Raw genomic sequence first — 26,235 nt, forward strand, 5'->3', positions numbered from 1 at the left:
ACACACATCGCCGGCTTACTGGATGGTTGGAGGCGGCGTAGGTTGCCGCTTCGGCCTCGCAGGTGCAATCTCTGGTGGCGGAGGTGCGGGTTTCGGTGGTTCAGGAGCCATTTTAGTTGTCTCTTGCTCCAGAGCAGCCTTTGGAGCCTCTGGCGCAGTCTGCGGTGAATCCAGTGCTGTCTTCACAGGTTCTGCAGTCTTGTCTGCAGTCTCTGAAGCATTCTCAGGCGTTGATTCTGACGGGACATCAGCAGACTTCGTCGTCGGCGTCGGCGGCTCAACCTTCTTCTTGACCAAGTCCTCATCCCACACATCCTTCACAAGGCCCCAATACCTCGACGAATCCAACTTGGCATGCGCAACATGCTGACTCCCATCAAACCTCTCCCTGCGGACCTTGAAGCCGACCTCGGCAGACTCATCCGCATGCCTCTCCACGTCACCCCAGTAAATCATCTCATCCTCCTTGCTGTACAGATACGCCCGCCGCCTCTCACTGCCCAACAGTGCCTTTTGCCGCAGCGCCGCCCACATCTTGCCAAAGAATCCGACCCGCCCGAGCGGGATGTGAAAGAGCCAGAACCAGCCGATAAAGACGTGGGCCAGCGGCGCCAGGATGCGCGGCATCGAGGCCGAGAGCGCGCGGTAGCTCCGCATCCAGTGAAATCCACCCGGGCAGGAATCGTAGAGCGTCACGTGCGGCGGGAGCTCCAGACGGCCCGCGCGGTCCGCGTCGGCGTAGAGCTCGAGGAACTTTGCGAGGTTAGTGGCGCCGCCGTTGGAGAAGACGTGGAAGAGGAGCTGCGGGGCCCGCTGGCCCGTCCCCGTCTCGGACGAGGCCGGCGGCGGGGCGGAGTCTGCTAGGGAGCGGATCACGGGGACCGCCGGCTTGATTTGACGTTTGGAGATGCGATTGGAGAGGGTGTGGATGAAGGGGCATTTCACGAGAAGGATGCTGGCGGAGGGGTACATTGCCATGTACCGCGATGTGTACTTTGCGATATGGACATCCTGGGCCGACATCCAGCTGAAGATAGCGACGAGCTTGGGTGAGTTTGGGTCCGGGACGGATGAGGGCGGGTCGTAGAGGAACGTCGTTGGTGAGAGCTCTTGCATAGCTGGCAGGGGTCCGGCAGCGCCGGTGGGTTGGTTTGATGCCATGATGAGTGTGAAATGGTTTGTTGTGGGAGAGAAACTTTCGATAGCGACCGTTGCTTTTGGCGCCCAACTATCCGATGAAGAATCCTGGGGGAGGGTTACAGTCAACGTTCACGGTAAAGATAAGGGAGGGAGAAAAGGTGAGGTTAAGATATAAGGTAGTCGGAGCTCCAATGGCATGGACGGGTCACCTTATGAACGTCAGGCAGTGCATTCTCAGCCCTATCCTCGGGTCTTGTCGTCATCATGTTAAGGTTGGCTAGGTTACCCTTTCCGGTAAGTGCCTCGGCTTTCCATCCCTGCCGCACGGGGCTCTGTATGTCTCAACCAAATCCTGAGGGATTCATGTTGAGATCTTGGCTTCAATTCTGCGTCAATGTCAAAATATTGATTGGAAAATGAGGCAGTCCGGTCAGACCGGAGTGACACGAGCATAGTCAGCCCAGCGGCCCGCCGGCGGGACATGAACTCCGATTCTTTTAGGCCGATCGGTCCCAGACTCCGGAGCTGAGATCGGGGGTGTCAGCACCTTAATCTGGCAGGCCTTTGATATAAGATGGGACACGTCGTATTGGTGATTATGTCATGAACCCGTTGCGAGCCCTCGTCAGACGTTGCCATGTATCATTGACGTTGCTCAATATGAGTCGGAGGTTGGACCCTATGTGTTGACCGCAGTCAACGGCAGTGCCCCCAATTTCAGGGGTTCCTCAATAGACGTCGCTTCTCGTGCCAGTCGACTCGGTTGAAATGAAGTTCAATTGGTGGCGACGACAGTGGGCCGGGCATACTGCATGACGACAATGGTGGCACGTTGGGCAGGGCATATGCAGATGGCGCGCCATCTCGCATTTGACATGAAGGAACAAACAGATCTGCTGGACAGGGGTTGAGAGCTGAGAACTGAGAGACCCAGGTGTATGCTCATATATCTTCTTTCACAACACGTTGACAACACGTTGAGAGCATATGAATTGGCCATGAATGACAAGCCTGAACAAACATAGGACCCATATTGTGTAACCGAAGCTTCATGGCGCAATGGCGAGGCAGGACTTTGGTGAACTCGAGAAGCCCTCCACTTGAGATCAAAAGATGCTGTCTCGACCTGGTTACGTTTGCTCGAGCCGACTTCCGATATTATGTGTCTGGTCTCAGACTCTTTGCGTTTGCTCAATGAGCTAGCCAACTCCCGAGTAACGTCCGGTGATACTGGTACCTGAATGGCACACCTGGCAAATGCTGCAGGTATCCGCCTAATGTGATTAAAGCAGTTTGGATGAGACGGAATCTTGAGACCCTAGCTGGGCTTGACGGATGCTCATTGTTTCAACCAGATAATTGAATCATATTGCCCCAATGCCTATGCCCGACCATGAGCAATATGTGCTTCAAGGGGAATCGTGGATGATCCTCACAGTGACACAACCACGATGAGCTAGGCTTTCATTTATGGTAAATGTTCAAGTCTGAAGAAGGTTTTCGAGCTCGAACCAGCTTCTGTCCGAAGCAATGCGACATCCGTAAACATGGGTCGATACGAGGTCGTTGAGGCTGTTTGTATCAATATGTAAGGGAAAATAAGTCGCAGATGAGATGTAGATGAGATCTACATCAACGGACCGAATAGCTTACCTATGCGCAGCGAGATTGGATGAAATTAGGACTAGTTGCGGGTCTCAGCCATGAGTTTCTCAATGTAGTCGTTTTCTTTTTGTGAGATTCAAAAGCCAAGTGTCAATGACATAGACGGGACCTTTGCAAGTGCCTTCCGGGTCAGTGGCAAACTACAACTTCCTCAACGGGAGGCCAGGATATCAAAAGAAGGCACGCTTTTCCCGTGTGGGTCTGGTCCTTCCGAGATGGACGTGACATCCCGAACAAACGATCCAAGGCAAGCGGTACTTGCCCTTCCCGTCGTCCACGATGGCAACCACCTCATGTACCTCCTTCCAGCTTCTAGCAGTCACTGACATACACACGCTTTCCCTATGTTACCATTCGGCCAAAGAGAAGTAACGCAGACGGGACCAGCCGAAAGGGAAAGCACCTTCGTATCTGCTGCGCCTTCTTGTCGTCACCGTCCACCCCGAACACACGTCCGAGGATTGTCCCCCTTTTCCAAAACCCTTCTTCTTCCTCACCGTAGCCACCTCTTCTCAGTCTTTCTCCCCAACACTTCACCAGCGTCCTCGTCCATCTTTCAAAAAGAGACTCAAGCTGTAGCTCGACTGTCTCGTCCCTTCTCTTGTCCATCCATCATTCCTTTCAACCACCCTCATCTATCCATTCTCTCCGTGACCCAAAGACGTCATGAAGGTCGTCAACGTCCTCTCCTCTCTGTTGGGAGTTGGTCTCCTTTCCGCCGACGTTATCTTGGCCAAGGGTAGACGCCGTGTTGGTGTCGAGATCAAGAGCCCTCTCAAAGGCGTCAACTTCCAGCGTATCAAGGCCTTTCGTGAGGCTGCCCCAGATGAGGTCTCTGGCCGCACCCAGAAACTAAAGCCGTTTCATGGCAGAATCACCGGCCACAACGCCGCCACGGCATTGGGCGCGGCCCAACCACGAGATCTCTCTTCCAGCTACCAGAACATCACAGCCTTGTCTCCCTGGGGTACCCAATATGCTGTCGAGGTTACCTGGGACGGCAAGCTCATCAACATGATCTTCGACACCGGCAGCAGCGATACCTGGGCCACCAGTTCCAATCTGACCTGTACCAACCTGTCAGGCACTGCTGTCTATTCCCCTGAATCTTGCGGCTTTGGGCCGGACAAGATTGACGAGTTCAAATATGGCCCTGTCGAGGATGTCCACTTTGCCTTGAGCTACGGTTCTGGCGAGCGTGTTTCTGGACCCATGGGTTACAGTGACATCGAGGTGGCCGGTATCATCGTCAAACAACAGCAGGTCGGCTTGGCCAACAAGACGTACTGGATGGGCAACAACTACACCAACGGTGTTCTCGGTCTTGCCTATCCTTCCATCACCAGCGCATTCACTGGCGACATGAATGAGGATCGCCCTGCTTTCCAGGTCCCATACTCGCCCTTCTTCACCAGCATGGTTCAGCAAGGACTCTCTTCAGATGCCTTCAGCGTCTCTCTCGTCCGCAATTCGTCTGGCGTGATTGGATGGGGTGGTCGCACTGGTCTGCCAATCACTGGTCCTACGGCCTACACCGATCTCATCATTGTAAGCTTTGACTAGAACGGGATTACATCTCAGTATGACTTACAATCTTGTAGACTAGCATCAACTCACAGCGTCCCGACGGTAGCTGGCAATACTCCTACTACACTATCCTCGTCGATGGCTTGCGTTGGGGATCCACGAGCGACACCAAGAAGTACCTCTACATTGTCGACACTGGCACGACGCTCATGTACGTGCCTCCGCCCACAGCTGAGGCTATTGCCAGATCTTTCTCCCCCAGCGCCATCTACTTGTTCCAGTATGGTGGATACTTTGCCCCTTGCGATGCTATTGCTCCCAAGATAGCTGTCGTCATCGAAGGCGCGAGCTTCTTCATCAACCCCGTTGATCTCATCTATCACGGGCTGGTGGACCCTCTCACGGGCTACTGCCAGGTTGGAATCACTACCGGTGGCACGGGTCCCTACATCCTGGGCTCAGTCTTCCTTCACAATGTCGAGGCCTACTTTGACGTTGGCGCTGGCCAGGTTCGCTTTTACGGTCGCGAAACCTACGGTGCCACCCCTCAGCTTCCCGAGAAGTAGAAATGCAAGCAGCGGTCTGGTAGTTTCGAGGACTCTTCATCAGGTCATTTGAGGTTCGGACTGAGACGACCCAAGTTTATGTAGGCTGTTCAACAAGATTGGGGATGAATTTGCTGAAGTTGTTTTGGGGTCATGTTGGCCAAAGACATAATAGTAGCTTACACAGAGTTGTAATTGTACTGGTGAGATATGGTTCAGTCTAATGAATGCCACTTGCCTCATACTTTCTTTGAATGCTTGCTTGGAACTGTTTTGGTTAGCATCCTGGCATCCTCGTCCACTCCACCTAAGTGCGCCCAGGGCAGCCCGATGAAGTGCATTTCCAGGTAAGAGACAGCGGCAGTTCCAGCGCAGGCGGTGTTTCCACAGTGGACGAGACTGAAACCGGTGCTCGGGTCGGGACTTATCGGAGTGGCGACGAGGGCTTATCAAGGCCTGGAGTCCTTATCGATAAGACACCACAGTGAGGTCACTGCGATGGCGCTCTGATTTCTGCCACTTGGTTCAACACTTCACGATCCAGGCCCCTCGGCAACACTTACTCACACCTCACCGACTTCCTTAGGTTCCAAGCGATACCGACCTCCTTGCTGCTGCTGCTGCTGCTGCTTCTTCAGAGGCCAGTCCTCTCCTTCTCTTCTCCTCTGCAGATTCTTTTCGTTCCTCTTCCTGTCTCTCTTGCACCACCTCTTCTTTGCCGTCACGATCGTATCGTCTCAACTCGTTTGCGGTGTGCGGCGGTTACTCGGCAGTCGCTGTACCGATCTTTTGGGACCCCTCCGACATCCCCCGTGGTCGGCAACAATTCTGGGAAAAAGACTGGAATAGTGTTCTTCCGACCTGACCAGCCTGGAAAGCGACCTGGACGAAGGCATTCCCGAATTACCCAGCGAACCACCAAAGCCTAGTTTCAAAGCAACCCAGCCATCATCCATCATGGGCATCGGAGTGATCCCGGCAAATAGTGCCGACGAGAGTAAGAAGACGCCTCGACGACAGCATACTTGGAGCTTTAGCAAGGTACGATATTATCGAATCTCCTTGCCTTCTTTTCTCCTTGATATTCAAGAGCTTTGAGACTTTTTTGAGGTGTTTTTCTGGTCGTTTGTGTGGATTTCAGTTGTCTTGTTTGGAGTGCACCAGCTTTCTCACGGGCATCGTCAAGTGACTTTTTTCTCCCCTTTGCCCAGTCGATAACTTCCTGGCGGTGTGAATAATCACGCAGGGGTGTTCGTCAGCGATGGAGGACCCCTCCCCTAGCCTTTTTTTCCTTCTGGCTTCTGGACTATTTGATACGATCTGGCAATCGTGCCGATTTGTTGGATCCGCGTCCCGGCCGGCTGGACCTGCTTGTTCGGAGCTGGGCTGGGCTGCTGGGCTATGAGAGAAAATACCCCCTGGAAACAGTTGTTCAAGCCTAGACTCCTATGCGGATAGAGGTGTTTCCCACAGCAAGTGCGGCGGTGAAATCTCCCATGTTGCGCGGTCAGGAGACTTGTCCCGGGTGACCTTTTCCCCTGGCGGGTTTGCGTGGGGGTCAGATGTTAGTGAGCATTGGATTGCTCAATTGAGCCTCGAGAGCTTTGGGGACCTGGATGACCTATGATCATTGTTGTCGGCCAAGTGGTTGATACGATGCAAAGTCGAGTGTTGGATCTTTGGCTCTCTGTGGACTCTGGTGAATAGCCGCAGCCGGAAGTGGCCGAGCAGCAAATAGATGAGCAATTGCAGTGAAAACGATTGGCAAAGTAGTCAAGACGTTGACGGCACCAGAAAAGGCGCTCTTATAAAGATTTGTGGTTGGAATGGGTAGTTCAAGTGGACTGGAATTTGGGTTTTATTCTTCAGCATTAAAGGGTCCTTCTTGTTTGCATCCTCGTCATCGCGAAAAAGGTAGTCTATCAAATCCCGATGTACGTGGTGTCATGAGGAGGCTCCGGCTATGTCTGGCAAGTCAAATCGATCAGTTCGGCGTGGCCTGATGTCCACCTCGGTTGTTCTCGGTGAGAGCTGCCCTCTTGGCTCTTGGGAGGGTGGTGAACCAAGAAAGCCGACTGGCGAACTGGCACATCAAGGCTCAAGCTGGGCGGGAGCAGGATGCGACATGTCCCGGTGACTGAGGTGGATGCGGGGATGGTCCGCTAAAGTCTGCGCTGAGCTGCTGGAGCTTCAAGTTGGAGCTTTCCATTACCCTCGACTCGAGCTGCCCTTTCAGTGGCCCAGTGGGCTAGGCTCCCCGACAAGGGGCACCGGGAAAGGCGGGCAGAATGAGGGCACCCGAATTTGGGGGGTTTGGAGTTCGCCCTGGGGCATGGGGTCCAGTGGTCCTCCATGAAGGAGGGGCGGGCAGACCACGGACGAGAAGCCGCGCGAGGGGGGAACGGCGGCCTCTGCCGTTGCGCACAATGGAACGAATGACCTGCCCTGCATGCATACCCAGTTAGGTGCATGCAGCTCAAGGGACACCTTATCCATCTTATTGTGTCTGCTCAAGGTAGCTGGTGAAGCTGGTGGTGGTCTCAGTTGCGGACGGGCGAACGGGACGTCTTGAAGATGAGACCTATTCTTTACCTTTGGTCCCATTCTGTTTGGCGTCCTTGATCCAACGGCCTCGGGCTACCCAGAGGGCAGGTTCTATTCTACGGATAGTCAGTATTTTGTCCACTGCTTCGGTAATAGTGACCTAGCACATGTCACTTCTGGGATTCCCAAAGATACTTACGGATAGATGGGGTCACCAAGCAAGCGGTGCTCTGCTCAAGTACCTTACCTTACCTACAGGCTACGGATACCTTTCCGCACAAACAGCGATCCATCCCCCCGGCAAGACACATGTCGCATCAGTTCATCCAGTGGTGGACTTGATATCTGAACTGGGCAAACTGACCTGATGGATGAGCTGAGCCTGGTGTCTCTCCATCATGACCGTTGCCGTCGTTGCGCCCGCTGTTTGTTCTTTGAGGGCCTGAGTATCGTCCAAGGTACTGCCGAGTCCAGCGATTCCATACCTTTACTCTGAAGTAGTTACCTCACTGAGAAAGAAGTACTTGCTGCACTCGGCTCTTTGCTGGCAGCCAAGTCGATTCCAAGCTGTCTTCCATTGCCTACCAAGTACCTTTGGTGTTCCTCTTCCTCGGGATATCCTCTCGGCGCCCTTGTTCTCTTGGGACTCCTTTCCCCCTCCTCGTTTACCTATGTTTTACGTACCTTTCTCTTAATCCCCTTCACACTTTCACGTACTCACGCACGCCGCCCATCCACTCATTACTCTATGCCCTCCACCCTCACCTTTCACCTCACCTAGCATCAGGTCACTCTCTTCTCCTCACTACATCATCATTCTCCAAACCCTGTGCAACCTCAACTGTGCTGTTTCTGCATCTCCTTACACCTACACATACCCATACCTCTCTACCTATCCTTACATCCATCCCTTGCCTTTGCCTGCAAACGGAATTCTTCAGCAAACAACGTTTCGAATCACGGCCGTTGGCTCAGTCTTCTCCCTAGTCCCTATACATTGCCAGTATCTTTACCAGCGAAATCAAAGAGACAAGGACCTCCTCCACTTCTTTCAGCAGTTCCATGTCGTCCGGTTCAGAGTGACCCTTAACCCCCGTCATCCCCGTCACCCCCGTCCCAAAGTCACCGCACCCGCCCCGAGAGTCACACCCGAGAGGTCCCGCCTATTTGGGCGTAGAGCTACTGCCACGAGCTGGAGGCATCACGCGAGCTGCCTTCCTCCACGTTCTCTCTTTCCACGCCACTCAATTCATCTCCAGCTTCCTTCTCATGCCTACGCGTTTTCAGCTTCTACAACATCCTTTTCCTTCTGTTTCGTCATAACAACTTTCCGCTCGGACAACAACCAAAAGAGAGAGAGAGAGCGAGAGAAAACACAGCGTCAAGATGCCGGCCAAGACTAACGGCATAGGCATTCAGGTGGAGGATACCAAGATATGCGTCGTCATGGTTGGTCTGCCCGCTCGGGGCAAGAGCTTCATCGCCCAGAAAGGTGAGTAAATATTCCAGCTGCGTATTTCTGCAGGGAATATTCAGCAAACGACGCGGGTGTTGCTTTGGCGCATATTCCCAGCGTCGATATTTTGATTATTTGACACTAATCCGTTTGGCTCAGCGCAACGCTATCTGGGTTGGCTCTCCATCAAGGCAAAGACGTTCAACGTTGGCAGCTACCGCCGCCAGGAGGACGCGCACCCCTCGGCTGATTTCTTTGATTTCTACAATACCGAGGGCGAGCGCAGACGTCGCGCCGCGGCCGAGAAGGCCATCGAGGACATGCTGGCCTGGTTCCGCCAGGGCGGCGTCATTGGCATCCTTGATGCTACCAACTCCACCAAGGAGCGCCGCAAGTGGGTTCTCGACATCTGCACCAAGGAGGGCATCGAGGTTCTCTTCGTCGAGAGCAAGTGCGACAACGAGAACCTCATCATGGCCAACATTCGCGATGTCAAGACTACCTCGCCCGACTACCAGGGACAGGACCCCGAGGAGGCCGCTCTTGACTTCCGCAACCGCATTCGCAACTACGAGAAGGTCTACAAGACGCTTGACGAGGATGGTGATGAGAACGAGTATACCTACCTGAAGATCATGGATGTCGGCAAGCAAGTCATCATCAACCGCATTCAGGACTACCTTCAGAGTCGCGTTGTCTACTACCTCATGAACTTGCACATTCGCCCTCGCTCCATCTGGCTTTCTAGAGTACGTATCACTGACTTTGCGCTGTTGAGTCTTGGCTAATGGGGAACAGCACGGAGAGTCCATGTACAACTTGGATGGTCGCATTGGCGGCGACACTACGCTCTCTCCCCGTGGTGAGCAGTACGCGCGCAAGCTTCCTGAGCTGGTCCGTGATTCAGTTGGTGTAAGTCATTTCACAAAATGCGTCTTTTCGTCTAAATTGCTGACCAACCCACAGGACGACCGTCCCCTGACCGTCTGGACCTCGACTCTCAAGCGCACTATCGCTACCGCTCGCTTCCTCCCCCCCAACTACAACCAGTTGCAGTGGAAGGCTCTCGACGAGCTCGACTCCGGCGTCTGCGACGGCCTCACCTACCAGGAGATCAAGGACCGTTTCCCGGAGGATTTCGCCGCCCGTGACGAGGACAAGTACAACTACCGCTACCGCGGCGGTGAGTCGTACCGCGACGTCGTCATCCGCCTCGAGCCCATCATCATGGAGCTCGAGCGCAGCGAGGACATTCTCATCGTCACCCACCAGGCCGTGCTGCGCTGCATCTACGCCTACTTCATGAACAAGAGTCAGGCCGACAGCCCCTGGATGAACGTGCCCTTGCACACCCTCATCAAGCTCACCCCGCGCGCCTACGGAACCGAGGAGGTGCGCTACGAGGCTAACATCCCTGCGGTCAGCACCTGGCGCGGCAAGGGTTCTACGGCCAAGCACGAGAACCCGATTGCGGAGTGTACGTGAAAAGAGTTCTTGAGATTGGTTTGTGCACCAAGATTGACTGAAGGATTGGAATAGGAACTCGAGGGAAACGGACGCAGGCGTGTCTGTCTTTTGCGGTCACAATTTCTGTGACTAGGACAGTTCGAGGTCGATTTGAGATCTGCGCACGCGAAGGATTCCCTTTTTTCTCTTGACGACGACGACGCTTTCAGACCTCACTTTTCGGCATATTCCACTCGGTTCACGATGGCGTTTAGGGACAACACGGAGAGAGAGAAAAGATGACCTATTACAGGGACGGCGGCAAAAAAACGCGGAGAGTGGTGGCATATCACGTCGGAGGGAATCCGACAACCATTCTCGATGGAACAAATTACCTTGCTTTTTTACCGGACCAGACGAACGTCAACACGACGACCGCATCACAATGTTTACACTTCTCACCCAGAAGTGGGCTCCCGCGCTTTCAGAGTCTTGCGGTTGCTGTCGCGATGCATCTACGGTCCGGTATCACAATTACTTTGCACTTGCTCAAGATCCTACAATTACTCTAGGACAAATGTTTTCGAGGTTCGACAATTCACAATCAAATGAAAGGGAACGAAAAGGGAGGGGACAAAAATTGCATCGATCGGACGGGGTGGTTACGCAGGCGGTTTAAGTGGTTGCGGACACCGGCATAGGGGTTCAGGTTAGGCCAAGGACCGTTTGACATCCGTCCGGGTGTGACGAGGGACTGGACAGTGGGACGTTTCCCCCGGCTGGTCTTCTTTACATGTTCCCTTTAGTTTCCCAGTTTCATAGCTTCACAAGGAATGTACCTACGTTAGGTACCAATGAATTTTTCTCGCGGTATTGTGACTGACATCAGAATTGCTATGCTTTCGTTCTTGCCGAGGTTGGTAATTGGGCATTACCTTATTGGAGATGGCGTTGATTGAGTTGGTTTGTGTGACTGCCCTCCTCCAGTCGCGTAAAACGAATCCCATAGGAGCTGGTTGACAATTCCCGGGCCAAACTCAACAATAATTCGTCGAGCATCTCGGCAAGAACTATATCTATTTCACGATCTTCTCAAGCTGCGGTCCTTGGGGGTAGCCTATATTCCAAGAAGTACTCGGTAATGTCTGTGTTGTAGCGACCTTGAGAAAACAGATAGCTAAACACAATGCCCAAGCATCTCGTAATTGAGAAAGTCCGAGTTTCATATGAGTCATACGTTGAAAATCATCGTTCGAGGTGGCTTCTATGTGATGGTCTCAATCATAAACTGAAAAGCTTGAATCCAATTTCAAGCTCTGCTCTAGAGCAGAAAAGCCCAGGACGTCTGCCTTCGTTCCAGCTGATGGAGAAGTTCAGGAATCCCGCATTTGGGGTTCAGCATCCGGTACGTACCTTTTGCCCCGCACCGCATTCCACCCGGGATGGATCAACCGCCTCCGTTATCAGCCCAGACTTTTTTGACCGATAAGAAAAAAAAATTACCAGGCGGGAGAGGGTCGACACTTTGGCTTTGGGAGCAGCTTGAGAGAAGTCCCTTCTGGCCGCCTTCACTGCACGGTTTTCTACAACGCAATTTTCGCATTGCAAAGAACCGCCACAAACACCACACAACATGGACGCCGCCACGAGCAAGAAGAGAAAGTCACGCGACTCCAATGGCGTGAAGGTCTCCAGCAAAAAGCGAGCCGCCGAGGCAGAGGTCCCCGCCGCCACGACGACCGCAGAGGCCCCCGCGAAGAAGTCCAAGAAGGTGAAGCGCAGCAAGCAGCCCGAGCCGGAATCCGACGATGAGGAGGAGCAAGTCTCGGCCGGCAGCGACGCCGAGGATGTCGAGAACGAGGAGGAGACGGCGGCCGCCAACTTCAAGACGGCACAAGACGACGAAGACGAGGGCAACGGCTCCGACCTCGACGACGACGTCCACGCGCCCGCAAAGGACACCGCCGACGGCGAAAACGACATCCCCAACGCGCAGCAGCTCTCCCTCCCGCCCGCCGCCGGCGCCGAGGCTCACGATTTCGCCGAGCTCAACCTCTCCGAGAAGACGATGAAGGCCATTGGCGACATGGGCTTCACCAAGATGACGGAGATCCAGAGGCGGGGTATCCCCCCCTTGCTGAGCGGCAAGGACGTTCTGGGAGCAGCCAAGACGGGTTCCGGAAAGACGCTCGCGTTCCTCATCCCCGCCGTCGAGATGCTCAGCGCCCTGCGCTTCAAGCCGCGCAACGGCACGGGCGTCATCGTCGTCTCGCCCACCCGCGAGCTGGCGCTGCAGATTTTCGGCGTCGCGCGCGAACTGATGGCGCACCACTCCCAGACGTACGGCATCGTCATCGGCGGCGCGAACCGCCGCGCTGAAGCGGACAAGTTGCAAAAGGGCGTCAATTTGTTGATTGCCACGCCCGGCCGTCTGCTGGATCACCTGCAAAACACCCCCTTCGTCTTCAAGAACCTCAAGTCGCTCATCATTGACGAGGCCGACCGGATATTGGAAATCGGTTTCGAGGATGAGATGCGGCAGATTGTCAAGATTTTGCCAAAGAACGACCGCCAGACGATGCTCTTCTCCGCGACGCAGACGACGAAAGTCGAGGACCTGGCGCGCATTTCGCTGCGCCCCGGTCCCTTGTACGTGAACGTCGACGAGAAGCAGGAGCACAGCACCGTCGCGAACCTGGAGCAGGGGTACGTCCTCTGCGACGCGGATAAGCGGTTCCTGCTGCTGTTCTCGTTCCTGAAGCGCAACTTGAAGAAGAAGGTTATCGTCTTTTTCAGCAGTTGTAACTCTGTAAAGTACCACGCCGAGCTGCTCAACTATATCGATTTGCCGGTGCTGGATCTGCACGGCAAGCAGAAGCAGCAGAAGCGGACGAATACGTTTTTCGAGTTTTGCAATGCCAAGCAGGGTACGCTCATCTGCACCGACGTTGCCGCTCGTGGTTTGGATGTAAGTCACAATTGTTCTCAAAACAGGTAGATGGAAAGTTTACTGACGAAACTCTGTAGATCCCCGCAGTAGACTGGATCGTCCAGGTCGACCCCCCAGATGATCCGCGCGACTACATCCACCGCGTCGGCCGAACCGCCCGCGGCTCCAACAGCAAGGGCCGCTCCCTCATGTTCCTCCAGCCCAGCGAGGTCGGCTTCCTGACGCACCTCAAGGAGGCCCGCGTGCCCGTCGTCGAGTTCGACTTCCCCGCGAATAAGGTCGCCAACATCCAGTCCCTGCTCGAGAAGCTCATCAACCAGAACTACTACCTCAACAAGAGCGCCAAGGACGGCTACCGTTCCTACCTGCACGCGTACGCGTCGCACTCGCTGCGCACCGTGTTTGACGTGAACAAGCTGGATCTGGCTAAAGTGGCCAAGTCGTTTGGCTTCTCGACGCCGCCGCGGGTGGATATTACTGTGGGCGCGAGCATGAGTCGGGATAAGAAGACGCAGGGTAGGAGGGCGTATGGAAGTCAGCCTAGGAACCAGCAGAGTGGTACTGGTGGGTTTTATAAGAAGCGGTGAAGTGTTGAAGGGGGGGGATCAGTGGATGATGATGAAGAAGAAGAAGAAGAAGAAAATGGGAGGGACGAGAGGTTCTTGTTATTGCTGAGATGGCATGGTTCCTGTGAGAATAGATTTTGGTCAGCACGGCGTCGCGTTCATCAAAAATCATGATGGTCAAAAAATGGTAATTGGGACTTTGGTTTGTTTTATAAGATTTTGGTCTGCTTATGATGTGTGATTGTGAACGGACCACTCGCTCGCCTGCAACGGAGGCAGAGCTCGCTTTTCGCTACGGACTTTTGACATGTTTTTTTAACTTAATTGACGAAGCTATGAGGTAGCTAGAGGATTCGTCGAGCTCGACATCTACTTCATGGACTAGAAGCGTACATCTTTCAGTATGAGGATGGCAATCTCGTCGCCAGGCTGGTTTACTTTTATTGGGCCCGTCAGCTAAATGATCGTGGCCAGAGAGGCTATGATAACTCGATGGTGGATATACAGAAAGGCTTACCAGAATACTTACTCTCTTGACCATATTCTCCCAAACCGGCCATGGGCCCCAGACTGGGCTGCTCCTGTCTCATTGACTTGTCTCTTTGCCTCACAATTCTCAATATCTACACCATCTGGATAAGAGCTCAATTTCACCACATCATCAACCCAACCCATCGCAACCCACACCTTCTTTCCCACCTCTCCAGCGCTCCTTCCTTACTTGAGAGAAGATTCCTTATAACCTTTTTTTTTGTCCCTTTTCCTGGGCCTCTGCTTTCTTCTTTTCTGCCCCATCCATACATCGACAAGAAATCGTATTTTGATACAAAGGGCGCATCGACGGCAGATCGCATACAAGCTTCACCCTTCCAACTAACAACAAACGAATCACCAGACTTATTTTCCGTCTACTTTTTCACCACAGCATCGAGAACCAAAGTCAGCTTTGGGCAAAAGACTACAGTTCAGAGTATCAAAGTCAAGAGACAGCTGAAGAATTCACTCGAGGCCCAGCAAACGAGAAAGTTCTCCAATCCACAATCCACAGTCACTCCGACCTTTACTTTCTGCTCTCTTCTTTGAAGACGGCCATTTTGTCAATCAGGCATCCAAAACCAGATCCAAAATCACAAATACAGACACGGCGATCAAGTAACTACAGAGTACTCACTCGACAAGCAACAAACAAACTCTCATCCAAGCTCACAGCCCAGCACGCACTACCGTTCACCAGCAAACCCCACCATCCACACAAAGACGCGGTACCAAGTCCATTCAAAAAGGAGCCACCAGAAAAGATGTGCACCTACACCTACACCCTGCACACTGCTTGCATGCACAAGCAGTACCAGAACATGATGGAGTGCGTCCGCACCCGCACCGGCGACAGCACCACCCGATTCGGCACCTACAGGACCCTCCACGGCGAGCTCACCCTCAACAGGCCTGTCCACTTGCCCGAGAAGGAACCCTTTGACATTCCGCTCCGGGAGTGTCGCGCTCGGCCCCGGTTTGCCACGCGCCCTGTGTCTGGACTGTGTGGTGCTTGTAAGAGGGCGGAGAGGGAGAAGAGGGCTGCTAAGGCTCTAGGTGAGTTTTGATTTTTTTTCTTCTTTTTATCACAGTAGCCTGTCTCTATCCTGGTTCGGCGATTTTGCCATGACGAGAACTCGAGGCACAAAAAAATATTTTGTGATTTAGTATTCTTTAAGATTATATTTGGTATTACCATTCTACCTTGGGGGGATCCCTATTATTCATCATTCTTCTCAATACGCATATACCATGCGGCGTACTCGCTAGGAAATCATGACTGACCAAGGCTGGTGATATAGAAGCTGAGCGAATGGCAGGGGTTGCCGACATGCCGGCGGGTGTGAGGACCAGTATCATGGGGTTGGAGACGCTGGTTGCTGCCACAAAGAGGATGGATCTGGAGGATTGAGGGCTATGATACATAGCCGATCACCTCAGCTCATCCTCTTGGGGGCAGCAACTGGCATGGAGTTTGGAGGAGTGGTTTATAAAGGCGTCGTTACGGAGAGCAAGGGAAGTGTGTTTTTTTGGGCCATTTAGGATGGACTTTTAGGAATGATACCCCCAGATGGAAGGATGAGTTACGACGTCAATTGAGATTTTCTGGTCTTGATGAAGATGATTTCAGTTCCACGTCAATGTTGATGTGATGCAGAGATGGTGATGGTGATGTTGATGATGGATGTTGGTGGTGGAGGCCGGCGCCGAAGTGACACGGACGCGTGGGGCAAGACGGGGAAAGGGACTGTGGGGGAAAGAGCACCGAGGGAGAGGGATCGGCGGGTCCATGCTTTCTTTTTCTTTTTCTTTTTTCGGGGTTGGCACCTCAGTCTGACGGTTCAGGGTCGGTGGCTTGGACTTGGAGAATGCGCCAGCCACTGATTTCTTTCTAGACTCGACCTCCCGTCTCCAGAGACAAATCGCAGACTGGCGGACTTGTGGTTGGCGATCTTGTCTCATTGGATGTGTTTGATTACCTAGGTACTTCCCCAGAGCTGATTGAGCTGATCCAAAAGAGGGGTCTTGTCTGCCGCCGTCGTACTACAGAAACGACACATGACACTTTGGGCGCTAATTGGAGAGCCATGTGCTACTTGGATCGTCTGGCGTCTGTCAGATTTGTTCTGGATCCCGGTCTACGTACCACTTCCACGCCTACCAAAAGTCGTTACGAAGTACCTGGGTACGGATGGTCTGAGGTGTTTAATGCTTCCCTTACAAGTACCTAGGTAGGTAGAATAAGACGCATAATGCAGGATTTAGTCAGACTTTTGAAGAGGAACGAACGCCAACCACAAGACAGATCAACAGCAGGTTCGTCCCGTTATTCGAGCATTCATGCGCAGATCGATGCAATCATAAGATGGGCAAGACGATATCAGGGGTCCCAGAAAGCGAGTGTGACGGTGCCAGTCAAACTCAATTGCTTCACTTCTGATGCTCTGGCGTGTTGAACATGGTCATGAATACCTTTCCCAGGTTGAATTGGTACGAATAGAGGTACCCTGACCTGACTGCCCCCCCTTATCCACCTGCCTTGAGTCCTTACCCCATGCACCTCGCACCCACGAAGAGAAAGTACCCCGGCCTCAGGTGACAGTGATGGATCCCAATCCTTCCAACATGTTGGATTGCGCCAACACCAACAGGTATAGGTGCAGATGCGGTTGCAGATTGCAGACACCAACGACGCGCACTCACACCCTTTCGCCTCTTACAGCCCACCTCACTACCTACATAGTATGTGTACGGGGTACGGAACACGAATGCGCCTTTGAGCCTTGCAGCATTCACTGCGCCCATTCCCATTCCCATTCCCACCCATCATTCAATCCCGTCCCCCATCTTCCTGGCTCAGGTCCTCCCCCCGCTTGGCCCCGTCGCAATCCACCAATACATCATACCTGGGCAGGCACCTCACCTCGCAAACCCACGTTTCTACCTATCTCCGTGCGCCCACCCCCATAACTCCAGCCGCAGCCAATTACTACCTACTACCTACTACCACTTACCTCACTACTCCCACCACCACCACCACCACTACGGCTACATCCTCACAGCATCACCACCCGAGCGAGCTCACATACCCGACCACTCGTATATTCTTCCCTTCGTAGCATCGCATCGTCTTTTTTTCCCCATTGCATTGTTTCTTCTTTCTTGCATGCGTAATCCGTAATCGATCATAACCCCCCGCGCTACCGCTCGAAAATGGCCAAGAAAGCGCGCCAGAGAGTCAGCTATGGTATGTCTGTCGTGTGCATCTTCTGTCCGTGCCGCTCTGCTTGCTGTTGGTGCTCGTGTGCCCGCTGCGCTTCCGTCGCATGTTGGCTGAGGCCGGCGACCACAACCCCGCACGTCCTCTAGGACGAGCACCTCGGGTCTTGACCTTCATCGCGAGACTCGGGCCTGTCTGTAGCGTTCCTCGAGAACGTCAATGGCCTCGCTTGCTAATCACACACGGTCAAACAGTCCTCGAGCTCCCAGCTGGTTCGCAAGGCGGCGGTCACAGGCTAGGCGTCAATGGCCTCGCCGTCGACAAGGACAATGGCATCCTGTAAGATCCCGAGACCCGCGATACGAACCGCAGCTTTCCTGCTACCGCCTCCCACTCTTCCTCTCTGCCCCGCTGCCCGCTGACACTTCTCCGTTCGCAAACAGATACTCGGGAGCCCGCGATGGCTACATTTGCGCATGGGACCTCAACCTCAACCTCCAGACCGGCGGCAGCGTACCACCCCCCGAGACCAAGACCAAGACCGTCTTCCGCTCCCAGACTCAGGCGCACATGGCATGGATCAACGACATCGTCCTCGCCAACAACAACTCCGCCGTCGTCACCGCCTCCAACGACCTGACGGTTAAGGTCTGGCGCCCACACTCCGAGACGAACGATATCGCCGCGACCATTGGAGGACACGCCGACTATGTCAAGTGCGTTGCAACGCCCCCTGGCGGCTCCGTCAACTGGGTCGCCTCGGGTGGCTTCGATCGCAAGATATACCTGTGGGACTTGAACGGAGGAGGCAAGACTCTCGAGATCGACACCCAGGGCGACGAGGTTGCGGAGAAGGGCTCCATTTATGCCCTGAGCGTCGGCCATAGCATCATGGCCAACGGTGGCCCCGAGTCGGTTGTGCGGTTATGGGACCCTCGTTCCGGCAAGAGGGTGACCAAGTTCGTTGGTCACACGGATAACGTGCGCGGCGTCCTGCTCAACGAGGCCGGCGACAAGGTTCTTACGGCCAGTTCCGACCACACAATCAAGCTCTGGAGTGTCACGGCCGGACGTTGTATGTACACGTTCACCATGCACGAAGACAGCGTCTGGTCGCTCTTCTCGGACGACCCTGAGCTGGGCACTTTTTACAGTAGTGACAGGTCTGGTTTTGTTGTGAAGACGGACGTCCGCGGGAACCTCGAAGACCTCGACGACGGAATTTCTGTTGCTGTCGCGCACGAGTCTCATTCCATCAGCAAGGTTGTGGCAGCAGGTGATTACATCTGGACGGCAACCAACACTTCGTCCATCAACCGGTGGTCCAATATCGACACAGGCCCTGACCTACAGCTTCCCGAGGCCTTTCAACGCCAGCGGGCTGCATCCACGGCTTCGAGAACCAGACAACCCTCGAGTCCTCCACCTGCGAACCCCCCAAAGAAGGAAATCTCACCAAGATCGATCTTGCGCATCTCCAACACGGCAACATTCCCAGTACAAGCCGCTCCTGGCCCAGAATCTCCACCGGCAGTTGGGAATCATGTGCCGCACGGGACCGAACCCATCAACCAGAACCCGGAGGAGACCATTGAGGGCCAGTTCGGTTTGGTCAAACACAGGCTCTTGAACGACAGGAGGAGAGTCCTGACGCTAGACACGGCTGGTGACGTTCTCATGTGGGATCTCATCAAGGTATGCTGGCTCTCTGTGTGGCTCGAAGATGAATCACTGACTCTCGCAGTGCAAACCAATCCAAAAGTTTGCGAAAAAGCACCTAGAAGACGTTGAGGTAGAAGTCAACACCACGGAAGCCGTAGCCCCGTGGTGTTCCATCGACATCAGCTCCGGAAGTCTTACTGTGGTTCTGGAACCTTTCAACTGCTTCGATGCAGAGATGTATGCGGATGACCTAGAGTTGGAGGAGCCAGTAGAGTTCCGGGAGGACCAGAGAAGTAAGACGTTTGCTGGACTAAGAACGACCACATGCTAACTAAATTCTAGTCAATCTCGGAAAATGGATCCTTCGCTACCTGTTTGCTGGCTTGATTGATGAGGAAATCAAACGAGATGAAGCGTACCGTGCCACACTAAACGAAGCTGTAGAGCGGAGGTTACAAGCCAGCCGCGCGAACCCTCCTTCGTCAATAGCAATTCCGACCGACAATGCCTGGGATGAGAGTTCAGGAACGACACCACGTGCGAATGGCTCTCATTACCCCATGACACCGGGCATGGCTATTGGCCTCGCCACGCCAGGAGCTTCTGGCCGCCTTCACGACGTGCCAGAAGGAGCAGCCACTCCATCTAGTCCCCTTGACAACAAATCATCCCAGTTCAGCCGGCCGTCAACCGAGCGAGAAGACTACTTCACAAGTGCCATTGGGCCGATCGAGGGCGCTTCGAAGCCTACCGCAGCACCCGCCACGCCTGCCGAGCAAACAGCGGCTCCCGATGCCAAGACCCCGGCAGACGCAGGCAAAGACAAGGAGAAGGAGAAGGACAAGGAAAAGGACAAGGACAAAGATGCAACCAATGGAAAGTCGCCCAGCACGCCGTTTGGCAAGAAGTTCCGCATGGGTATGGGCATGTCTTTTGGAAGCAAGAAGAGTGGACGATCGGCGTCGACCACTGCGCCGGAGAAGCCAGCTGTGGTGGACGAGAAGGCCGAAGAATCCGAGGCATCATCGACCCACGAGAAGGAAGTCGATGACAGTTTCCTGGGCGCCATCCAGAAAATTCGTAATAATTACGACAAGTCACTGACTGAGAATCCCGAGAAGCTCATCGAGACAAAGGTCACGCCAAGCTTGGCGAACGACACACCGGTGCTCAAATTGCCTCCTGGAACAAAGGTTGTCCTCCAGGAAGAGACGACTGGTGGAAGTGCCAACATTTACCAGGGTACTGTTGAGACTGTCGGTCAGGGGGCGGATATCATTGAGCAATGTGGTCCCATGTGGTTGGGCGAGGTGCTGCTCCAAAATCAGATCCCTATCAAGGAGCCTGTCAAGGTCTCATTCGTCCTTCAGCCATGGCAAAACAGTTTGCCGGACATTGCAACAACGGATGGCAACAATCGTCTCAACGCCAACAGGATGCTACGTGTGAAGAAGATCTTGGCCTACGTTGCGGAACGCATCGATCCCCAGCCAGAGAACCCTGAGCCGGATGCTCTCCTGCCTCACGAGTACCTGGAGCTGTACTGTAACGAACAGGTAAGTGTCCTATGCATGCGCCCCGCTCGATCTCTGCTAACTCAGCTCAGTTACTACCCATCACAATGACCCTTGCAACCCTACGAGCTCACATCTGGAAGGGTGGCAACGACGTTCAGCTTCACTACAAGGCAAATGGGCGCAAGGAAATCAAGGAGATCAAGGAGGCTCCCAAGGCGGAACCCGAGCCTGCAGCGGCAGCACCTTCAGCAGCGGAGTCTGATCCTGCACCATCGACAGGCACCGCAACGCCTCCAACGACAGGATAGTCTCTGTCTCGAGTGGCAGGTTGGTGGCAAGGGAGACCACACCTCCAAGTGAGCTTGCCAAAGGTACCGCCGCAGCAAAGCTTCAAAACCATGAGTGTGGTGAAGAGAGCCGACCAAGAGCAGTACATGAAACGTGCGCCATCTGAACTCACTCCGCCACGGTCATGGGGAACATCTACGACTGCGTCGGCTTCGCGATAGTCTCGAGTGGTGGACAGGGTGCGGCCAACCAGGGAGTGTCACTGGCATAGAGATGGCTCATGGACCACAAAGTACAAGTGGGCAATTTCGTCACGAGAGTTGCATATTGCTGTACGACGAGAGTCAAATGGCCATGGCCTGTGATGTCTAGTCAGTACGGGTATAATGGCGTTTTTTCAGTAATGTACATAGCGGAAAAGTTGTCAAGTGCAGGCAGCCCTTCTGGCTGCGTGCTCGAAGCGTATGTTTATACAGCGGGAGGGCAAGTTGAGGGCCCCCAAATACAGAATTCCTTTTCCCTTTTCACATGGCCGGTTCGCCGTCTATTCAGTGCATCATACGTCGCGCGCCTCTATGCTTGTTTGCGCACAACCACGTCTCCATCACATACACCCAGAAAACCCAGAAAGATTATTATATCACGGCGCCGGTCAAGGTATTTGACGCAAACTGATAACTGCCGAGGAAGATGGACCCCCCGATGCTGATCCACATGACCCTCGGCCCGATACCCGCAAAGAAGGGCCGGATCCCGTGCTCCTTGTAAATCGTCCTCAGGATATCGCCAATCTTTTCCTTTTGCTGGCTCAGCATCACCCTCGTCTTGAGGACGTCGAGCGGGGTCGTGATGCCCGCCGCCGCGGCGCCCGCGACGCTGCCGTACAGCGCGCTCTCGACGGCGCTGACCTCGTACTGCGTTTGTTGGCGGGTGTTTGCGCCCGTGGCCGGGTCGATGTCGAGTTTGTAGTTTTTGGCCTGTTTGCGCTCGCGGCCCCAGCGCTTGAGGCGTTCCCAGAGGGGGAACTGGATTATGGTGAAGGGGACTTCGCGGAGGACGGTGATGGACCAGCCGCGGTAGAGTTCGCGCCAGACGGCGGAGAGGCCACCGCCACTGGGAGAAGAGTATTGAGACAAGATGGAGCGGAAGGCGAGGAGGGAGGAGCCGCCGTGCTGGCCTGCTTGGGCGCGCTGTTTTACGACTTCGGTGGGGACGCGGATTGCGCAGGCGGCGATTTCGCCTAGGGAGGCGGCGAGCATGTGGGTTGCTGGGTCGATCCAGGCTGGTTTTGTGGTGGTCCCTGACAAGGAGGAGGAAGAAGAAGAAGTTGAGCCGGAGAGGGCTAGGAGGCGGGAGTGTATAAAGGACTTGGAGCCCTCGTAGGTGCAGAAGAAGAAGGCGGCGCCGGGAGCGGAGCCGACGACGGCGGAGCCGATGCCGCGGTAGATTCCGGTGAAGCCGCCTGAAGGGAAGAAGCCTGCGGAGGATTGGAGGCGGGTTTTGAGGGTGTCGAGGGGAAAGAGGGTTAGGTCTACTGTTGTGCCTGCTATCCCGCCTGCTAGGAGGGCTGTTGTGAAGGAGGGGGGTTGGTTGGTGGAGGAGGACATGTTTGCGGTTGTGGGTGGTTTGTGTGGTGAAGTAGATTTGGAGTCGGGGAAAGTTTGGTTCTCCCCTTTTCCTTCTCGGTGCCTTTGATAGGGTATGGCTCGGGTAGTAGTCGTGGTGGTGGCTGCGTAGAGGTCGAGATGTTTTGTGTCGCGTGCTCGGGATTGCGCCGAGGATTAGGAAGTTGACGGATGTAAACCGAGGGCAATTAGACGAAAGTCAATTGACCTGTGTGTGCAAAGGAGTGAAAGGCCAAAAGGGAGGAGGGCCGAATGCTATGGCGACGGAGAGTGCATCTGCGCAAATTGAGAGGGAGAGAAGGCACTTGGAGTGTCAGTGACGGAGGAGGTTAGATTGGTATCGTGAGGTATTAGATATCGGAGCTCAATCGGTCGCTGTACGTAACCCGACAAAGACCAAAAAAAGAGAAAGAAAAAAAAAAAAAGGGACGGCAGGGGACTTTGCGCTAGAGCTCCGACTCTCCGAGGTCTGAGATGCTCGGTGAGGTGGGTTATCAGCGAGCGCGGGGCCCGGGGGGAGCTCCCTTATCCTTATCGCTATTTCCTAGGTGGCAGCTTGGGAAATCTTTCCTCCGAAGAGCCCGAGCTCTAAGGTTCCGGCAGTGGGGGGCTTATTTGCAGCTGAAAGCTCCATTTCCCTTATCCCATCGTCACGTTGGAGACTGCCAACCGTTGATTCGTCAATTGCAATATCTTGGACGAGCAAACCCACGATAGCTTTGTGCAGCTCATCGGGCCCAAGAACAATTCACAGACACACCACAAAACTGACCACAACAGCATAGGGGCGATGGAATGGCCTTCACCAAAACCCCGATCGCGACCGCAGCGGCGACCGCAACAGCAGCGGCAGCGGCTGCTGCTCACCACCTCATCCTCCACCCGGTCCCGAAACCCATAACCTTTCTCGAATTCTTCGACGCCCTCCGCGCCGCCACCCCGCCGCGCTTCCCCCACGCCCGCACCGCCCAGCCGCGCCGCATCGGCCTCGCTGTGTCAGGCGGCGTCGACTCCATGGCCCTCGCCTACCTCTTCAACCAGCTGCGCGAGATCAACCCCCTCATGCGCGTTGTCGATAACCCGCTGGCAAAAATCTCAGCCTATGTCATTGACCACGGCCTGCGCGAGGGCTCCCGCGAGGAAGCTCTAGCTGTTGTAAAGGAGCTGCGGAATTTCAAGCATATACGGCCGCAGTGGGACACGGTGAATTGGAAGGCTGAGGGTGTCACGGGCGATCCGAATCTGTTGCCCAACGTCGAGAGTCTCGCGAGGCGCGTGCGTTACCGCCGGCTCGGCACGCTGTGTCTTGCGATGCACGTTGAGAGTATCTTTCTCGCGCATCATCAGGATGATCAGTACGAGACCGTGCTGATGAGGCTGCTCGCCGGCCACGGGAGCCGCGGGTTGAGAGGGATGCTCAAGGCCGGGAATATACCAGAGTGTTACGACATGCACGGCGTCTACGAGAGCGGACACGTCGACGACCAGATGATGCGCATGCCGCAGATCAGCTTCCGCCCGCCAAAAAGGGATTGGAGGCATATGCGGCGGCAGCTCGTCTCGGAGCTCGATCTGGACCTGTACGGTGCCGAGCTGAGGGCGGGTCTGCAGACGGGGTGGCACGAGGGTCCTTACGTCGGCGGCGAAGATGACAGCTCTGCGAGCGACTGGCTCTTCTCGGCGGCGAGTTCTGCTTCCGCGAAAGCGAGGGTCGCGGCGGCGGCGCGGAACATGACGCGGATACGTACCGAGGATGCCGGGGTCATGATATATCGCCCGCTGCTCGAGTTCAGCAAGGACCGGCTGATTGCGACGTGCGAGGCGAATAACGTGCGCTGGTTCGAGGACGCGACCAATAAAGACGTGACGCTGACGACGAGGAATGCCGTGAGGCACATGGTGCGGAATCACCGTCTGCCCGCGGCACTGCGCAAGGAGAATGTGCTGCGGATGTCGGCGCGGTGCGGGGCAAAGCTGAGGGGTCTGGAGCAGGAGGCTGAGCGGTGGATCAAGAGGCAGGTTGTTGCGGAGTTTGAGCCAAATGTCGGGACGCTTGTCGTTCGGCTTCCTGAGCTGGGTGTCTTTGGTTTCGGTCCGGGCCAGGGCCGCGAGAGGGGCAGGAAGTCGGCGAACGACGGCGTGAGGAGGGAGCTGCGGCTCGCGCATCGGAGGGCCGTCGCGGGGTTCGTCGTAAAGAGGCTCGTCGCCTTTGTCTCGCCCGATCGGAACCCGCCTCAACACACATCCCTCCAAAACATCGTCGCTAAACTTTTTCCCACTCTTGTGGAAGGCTCACCCTCCTCCTCGGTCCCAACGGCACCGCCCAAGGCCTTCAACCAAGCCTCCATCCTCTTCCTCCCCCTCGCCCCTTCAAAATGGTACCTCATCCGCGAACCCTACCCTACCTTGCACCCGCTCCCGCAAACGACATTCACGACAACCTCCAACATCAGCGACAAGCACCGCCACCCGACCTTCCCGCCCACGCAGTGGGAATCCCCCGAGGATGCAGAGTACATGTCGCGCGAGCGGCTCGCCGCGCTGGACCGCCTGCCGCTCCCGCAGCCGCGGTTCCGCGAGACGAGGAGGTGGTATGCCTGGCGGCGCTTCAAGCTCTGGGACGGGCGGTTCTGGATCCGGGTGAGGGGACGGGTGAAGGCGTATTTCCGGATCGCGCCGTTTGCGCCGATTCACGGTAAGGCTTTCCGGGAGGGACTTGGGGGTGGTGGAGGTGAGGCTGCTGCTGCTGACAGTGTAAAAGAGGGGGAGAAGCAGGAGAGGAACGAGGAGGAGGAGGAAGGAGAGATCCATGCTGCGCCCGGAATCGGTATCACGGGTGGTCGCGGCAGCAGCACCGCCGCCGCCGTGAGCGCCGCCGACCGCAGGGCAGAGTTTGAGGGCATGCTGAAGCGGTTCGCGCCGGGTAAAGTGCGGTATACCCTGCCCGCGCTGTACGCCGTCAACCGCGACGAGAAGACGGGCGAGGAGGTGCTGAGGATGCTTGCCCTGCCGACGTTGGGCGTCGGGTTGCCTGGCCTCGAGAGGTGGGTTCAGTACGAGGTGCGGTACCGCAAGGTCGATATGGGGTTGTTTGAGCGCGAGACGATGGGTGGAGGGAGTAGAGCCGGTGGTGGCGGGGGTCGTATGCGAAAGGGACGGGGCGGTGGTGGGAGTAGCAGCGGGAGTGGAAGTGGAAGTGGAAGTAGTGATAGAAGCCAGAGCAGCAGCGGCGCCGTTGTTGGGGGCGCTGTCTTAAGGAGGCATGTTTTGGCGGATAGCACGGCGGAGGAGAGAGTTTGGAAGCGGATTAGCGGGGTTCGAAGGAAGAAGAGGATCATGACGGCAGCGGCGGTGCGGAAGAAGCAGATTGAGGAAAAGGAGACGAGAGCGAGTTCTGGATTGAGGTCTGCTTGACGAGCATGAGATACCCCTCTTATTAACTTACATTTACCTACAATCAATTACGGCATCGTGATGTATGTGAAAGAATAGACATCAGTCACCGTGAGAGCGAAGATAGATGAGATGTGTCAGTTGATTGCTCTTATTT

General features: G+C 55.0%; 8 protein-coding genes across 8 annotated transcripts; 6 read left to right on the forward strand and 2 right to left on the reverse strand.

Moving 5' to 3' along the window:
• Positions 1-15: 15 nt before the first annotated feature.
• N0V96_006617 (uncharacterized protein) lies at positions 16-1,161 on the reverse strand (the record flags this gene model as incomplete). Its single annotated transcript, XM_053197705.2, has 1 exon — positions 16-1,161. One exon carries the CDS (start codon positions 1,159-1,161, stop codon positions 16-18), a length of 1,146 nt encoding a protein of 381 aa, XP_053044783.2.
• Positions 1,162-3,471: 2,310 nt separating this feature from the next.
• N0V96_006618 (uncharacterized protein) lies at positions 3,472-4,898 on the forward strand (the record flags this gene model as incomplete). Its single annotated transcript, XM_053197706.2, has 2 exons — positions 3,472-4,353; positions 4,407-4,898. 2 exons carry the CDS (start codon positions 3,472-3,474, stop codon positions 4,896-4,898), a joined length of 1,374 nt encoding a protein of 457 aa, XP_053044784.2.
• A 3,909-nt stretch (positions 4,899-8,807) lies between these two features.
• FBP26 (Fructose-2,6-bisphosphatase) lies at positions 8,808-10,362 on the forward strand (the record flags this gene model as incomplete). Its single annotated transcript, XM_053197707.2, has 4 exons — positions 8,808-8,913; positions 9,037-9,626; positions 9,676-9,789; positions 9,844-10,362. 4 exons carry the CDS (start codon positions 8,808-8,810, stop codon positions 10,360-10,362), a joined length of 1,329 nt encoding a protein of 442 aa, XP_053044785.1.
• A 1,594-nt stretch (positions 10,363-11,956) lies between these two features.
• On the forward strand, positions 11,957-13,860 carry HAS1 (ATP-dependent RNA helicase; the record flags this gene model as incomplete). Its single annotated transcript, XM_053197708.2, has 2 exons — positions 11,957-13,291; positions 13,351-13,860. 2 exons carry the CDS (start codon positions 11,957-11,959, stop codon positions 13,858-13,860), a joined length of 1,845 nt encoding a protein of 614 aa, XP_053044786.1.
• Positions 13,861-15,137: 1,277 nt separating this feature from the next.
• On the forward strand, positions 15,138-15,784 carry N0V96_006621 (uncharacterized protein; the record flags this gene model as incomplete). The annotated part of the gene is made up of 2 exons (XM_065757780.1): positions 15,138-15,429; positions 15,675-15,784. 2 exons carry the CDS (start codon positions 15,138-15,140, stop codon positions 15,782-15,784), a joined length of 402 nt encoding a protein of 133 aa, XP_065613697.1.
• A 1,802-nt stretch (positions 15,785-17,586) lies between these two features.
• Positions 17,587-21,080, forward strand: N0V96_006622 (uncharacterized protein; the record flags this gene model as incomplete). Its single annotated transcript, XM_053197710.2, has 6 exons — positions 17,587-17,620; positions 17,848-17,932; positions 18,037-19,288; positions 19,338-19,548; positions 19,598-20,811; positions 20,862-21,080. 6 exons carry the CDS (start codon positions 17,587-17,589, stop codon positions 21,078-21,080), a joined length of 3,015 nt encoding a protein of 1,004 aa, XP_053044788.2.
• A 615-nt stretch (positions 21,081-21,695) lies between these two features.
• Positions 21,696-22,667, reverse strand: PET8 (S-adenosylmethionine transporter; the record flags this gene model as incomplete). The annotated part of the gene is made up of 1 exon (XM_053197711.2): positions 21,696-22,667. One exon carries the CDS (start codon positions 22,665-22,667, stop codon positions 21,696-21,698), a length of 972 nt encoding a protein of 323 aa, XP_053044789.2.
• An 813-nt stretch (positions 22,668-23,480) lies between these two features.
• On the forward strand, positions 23,481-26,099 carry N0V96_006624 (uncharacterized protein; the record flags this gene model as incomplete). Its single annotated transcript, XM_053197712.2, has 1 exon — positions 23,481-26,099. One exon carries the CDS (start codon positions 23,481-23,483, stop codon positions 26,097-26,099), a length of 2,619 nt encoding a protein of 872 aa, XP_053044790.2.
• Positions 26,100-26,235: the final 136 nt, after the last annotated feature.

The sequence above is a fragment of the Colletotrichum fioriniae genome, assembly GCF_027942845.1.
Source record: "Colletotrichum fioriniae strain IMI 355084 chromosome Unknown scaffold_7, whole genome shotgun sequence".
In the NCBI taxonomy this organism is placed as follows: Eukaryota; Fungi; Ascomycota; class Sordariomycetes; order Glomerellales; family Glomerellaceae; genus Colletotrichum; species Colletotrichum fioriniae.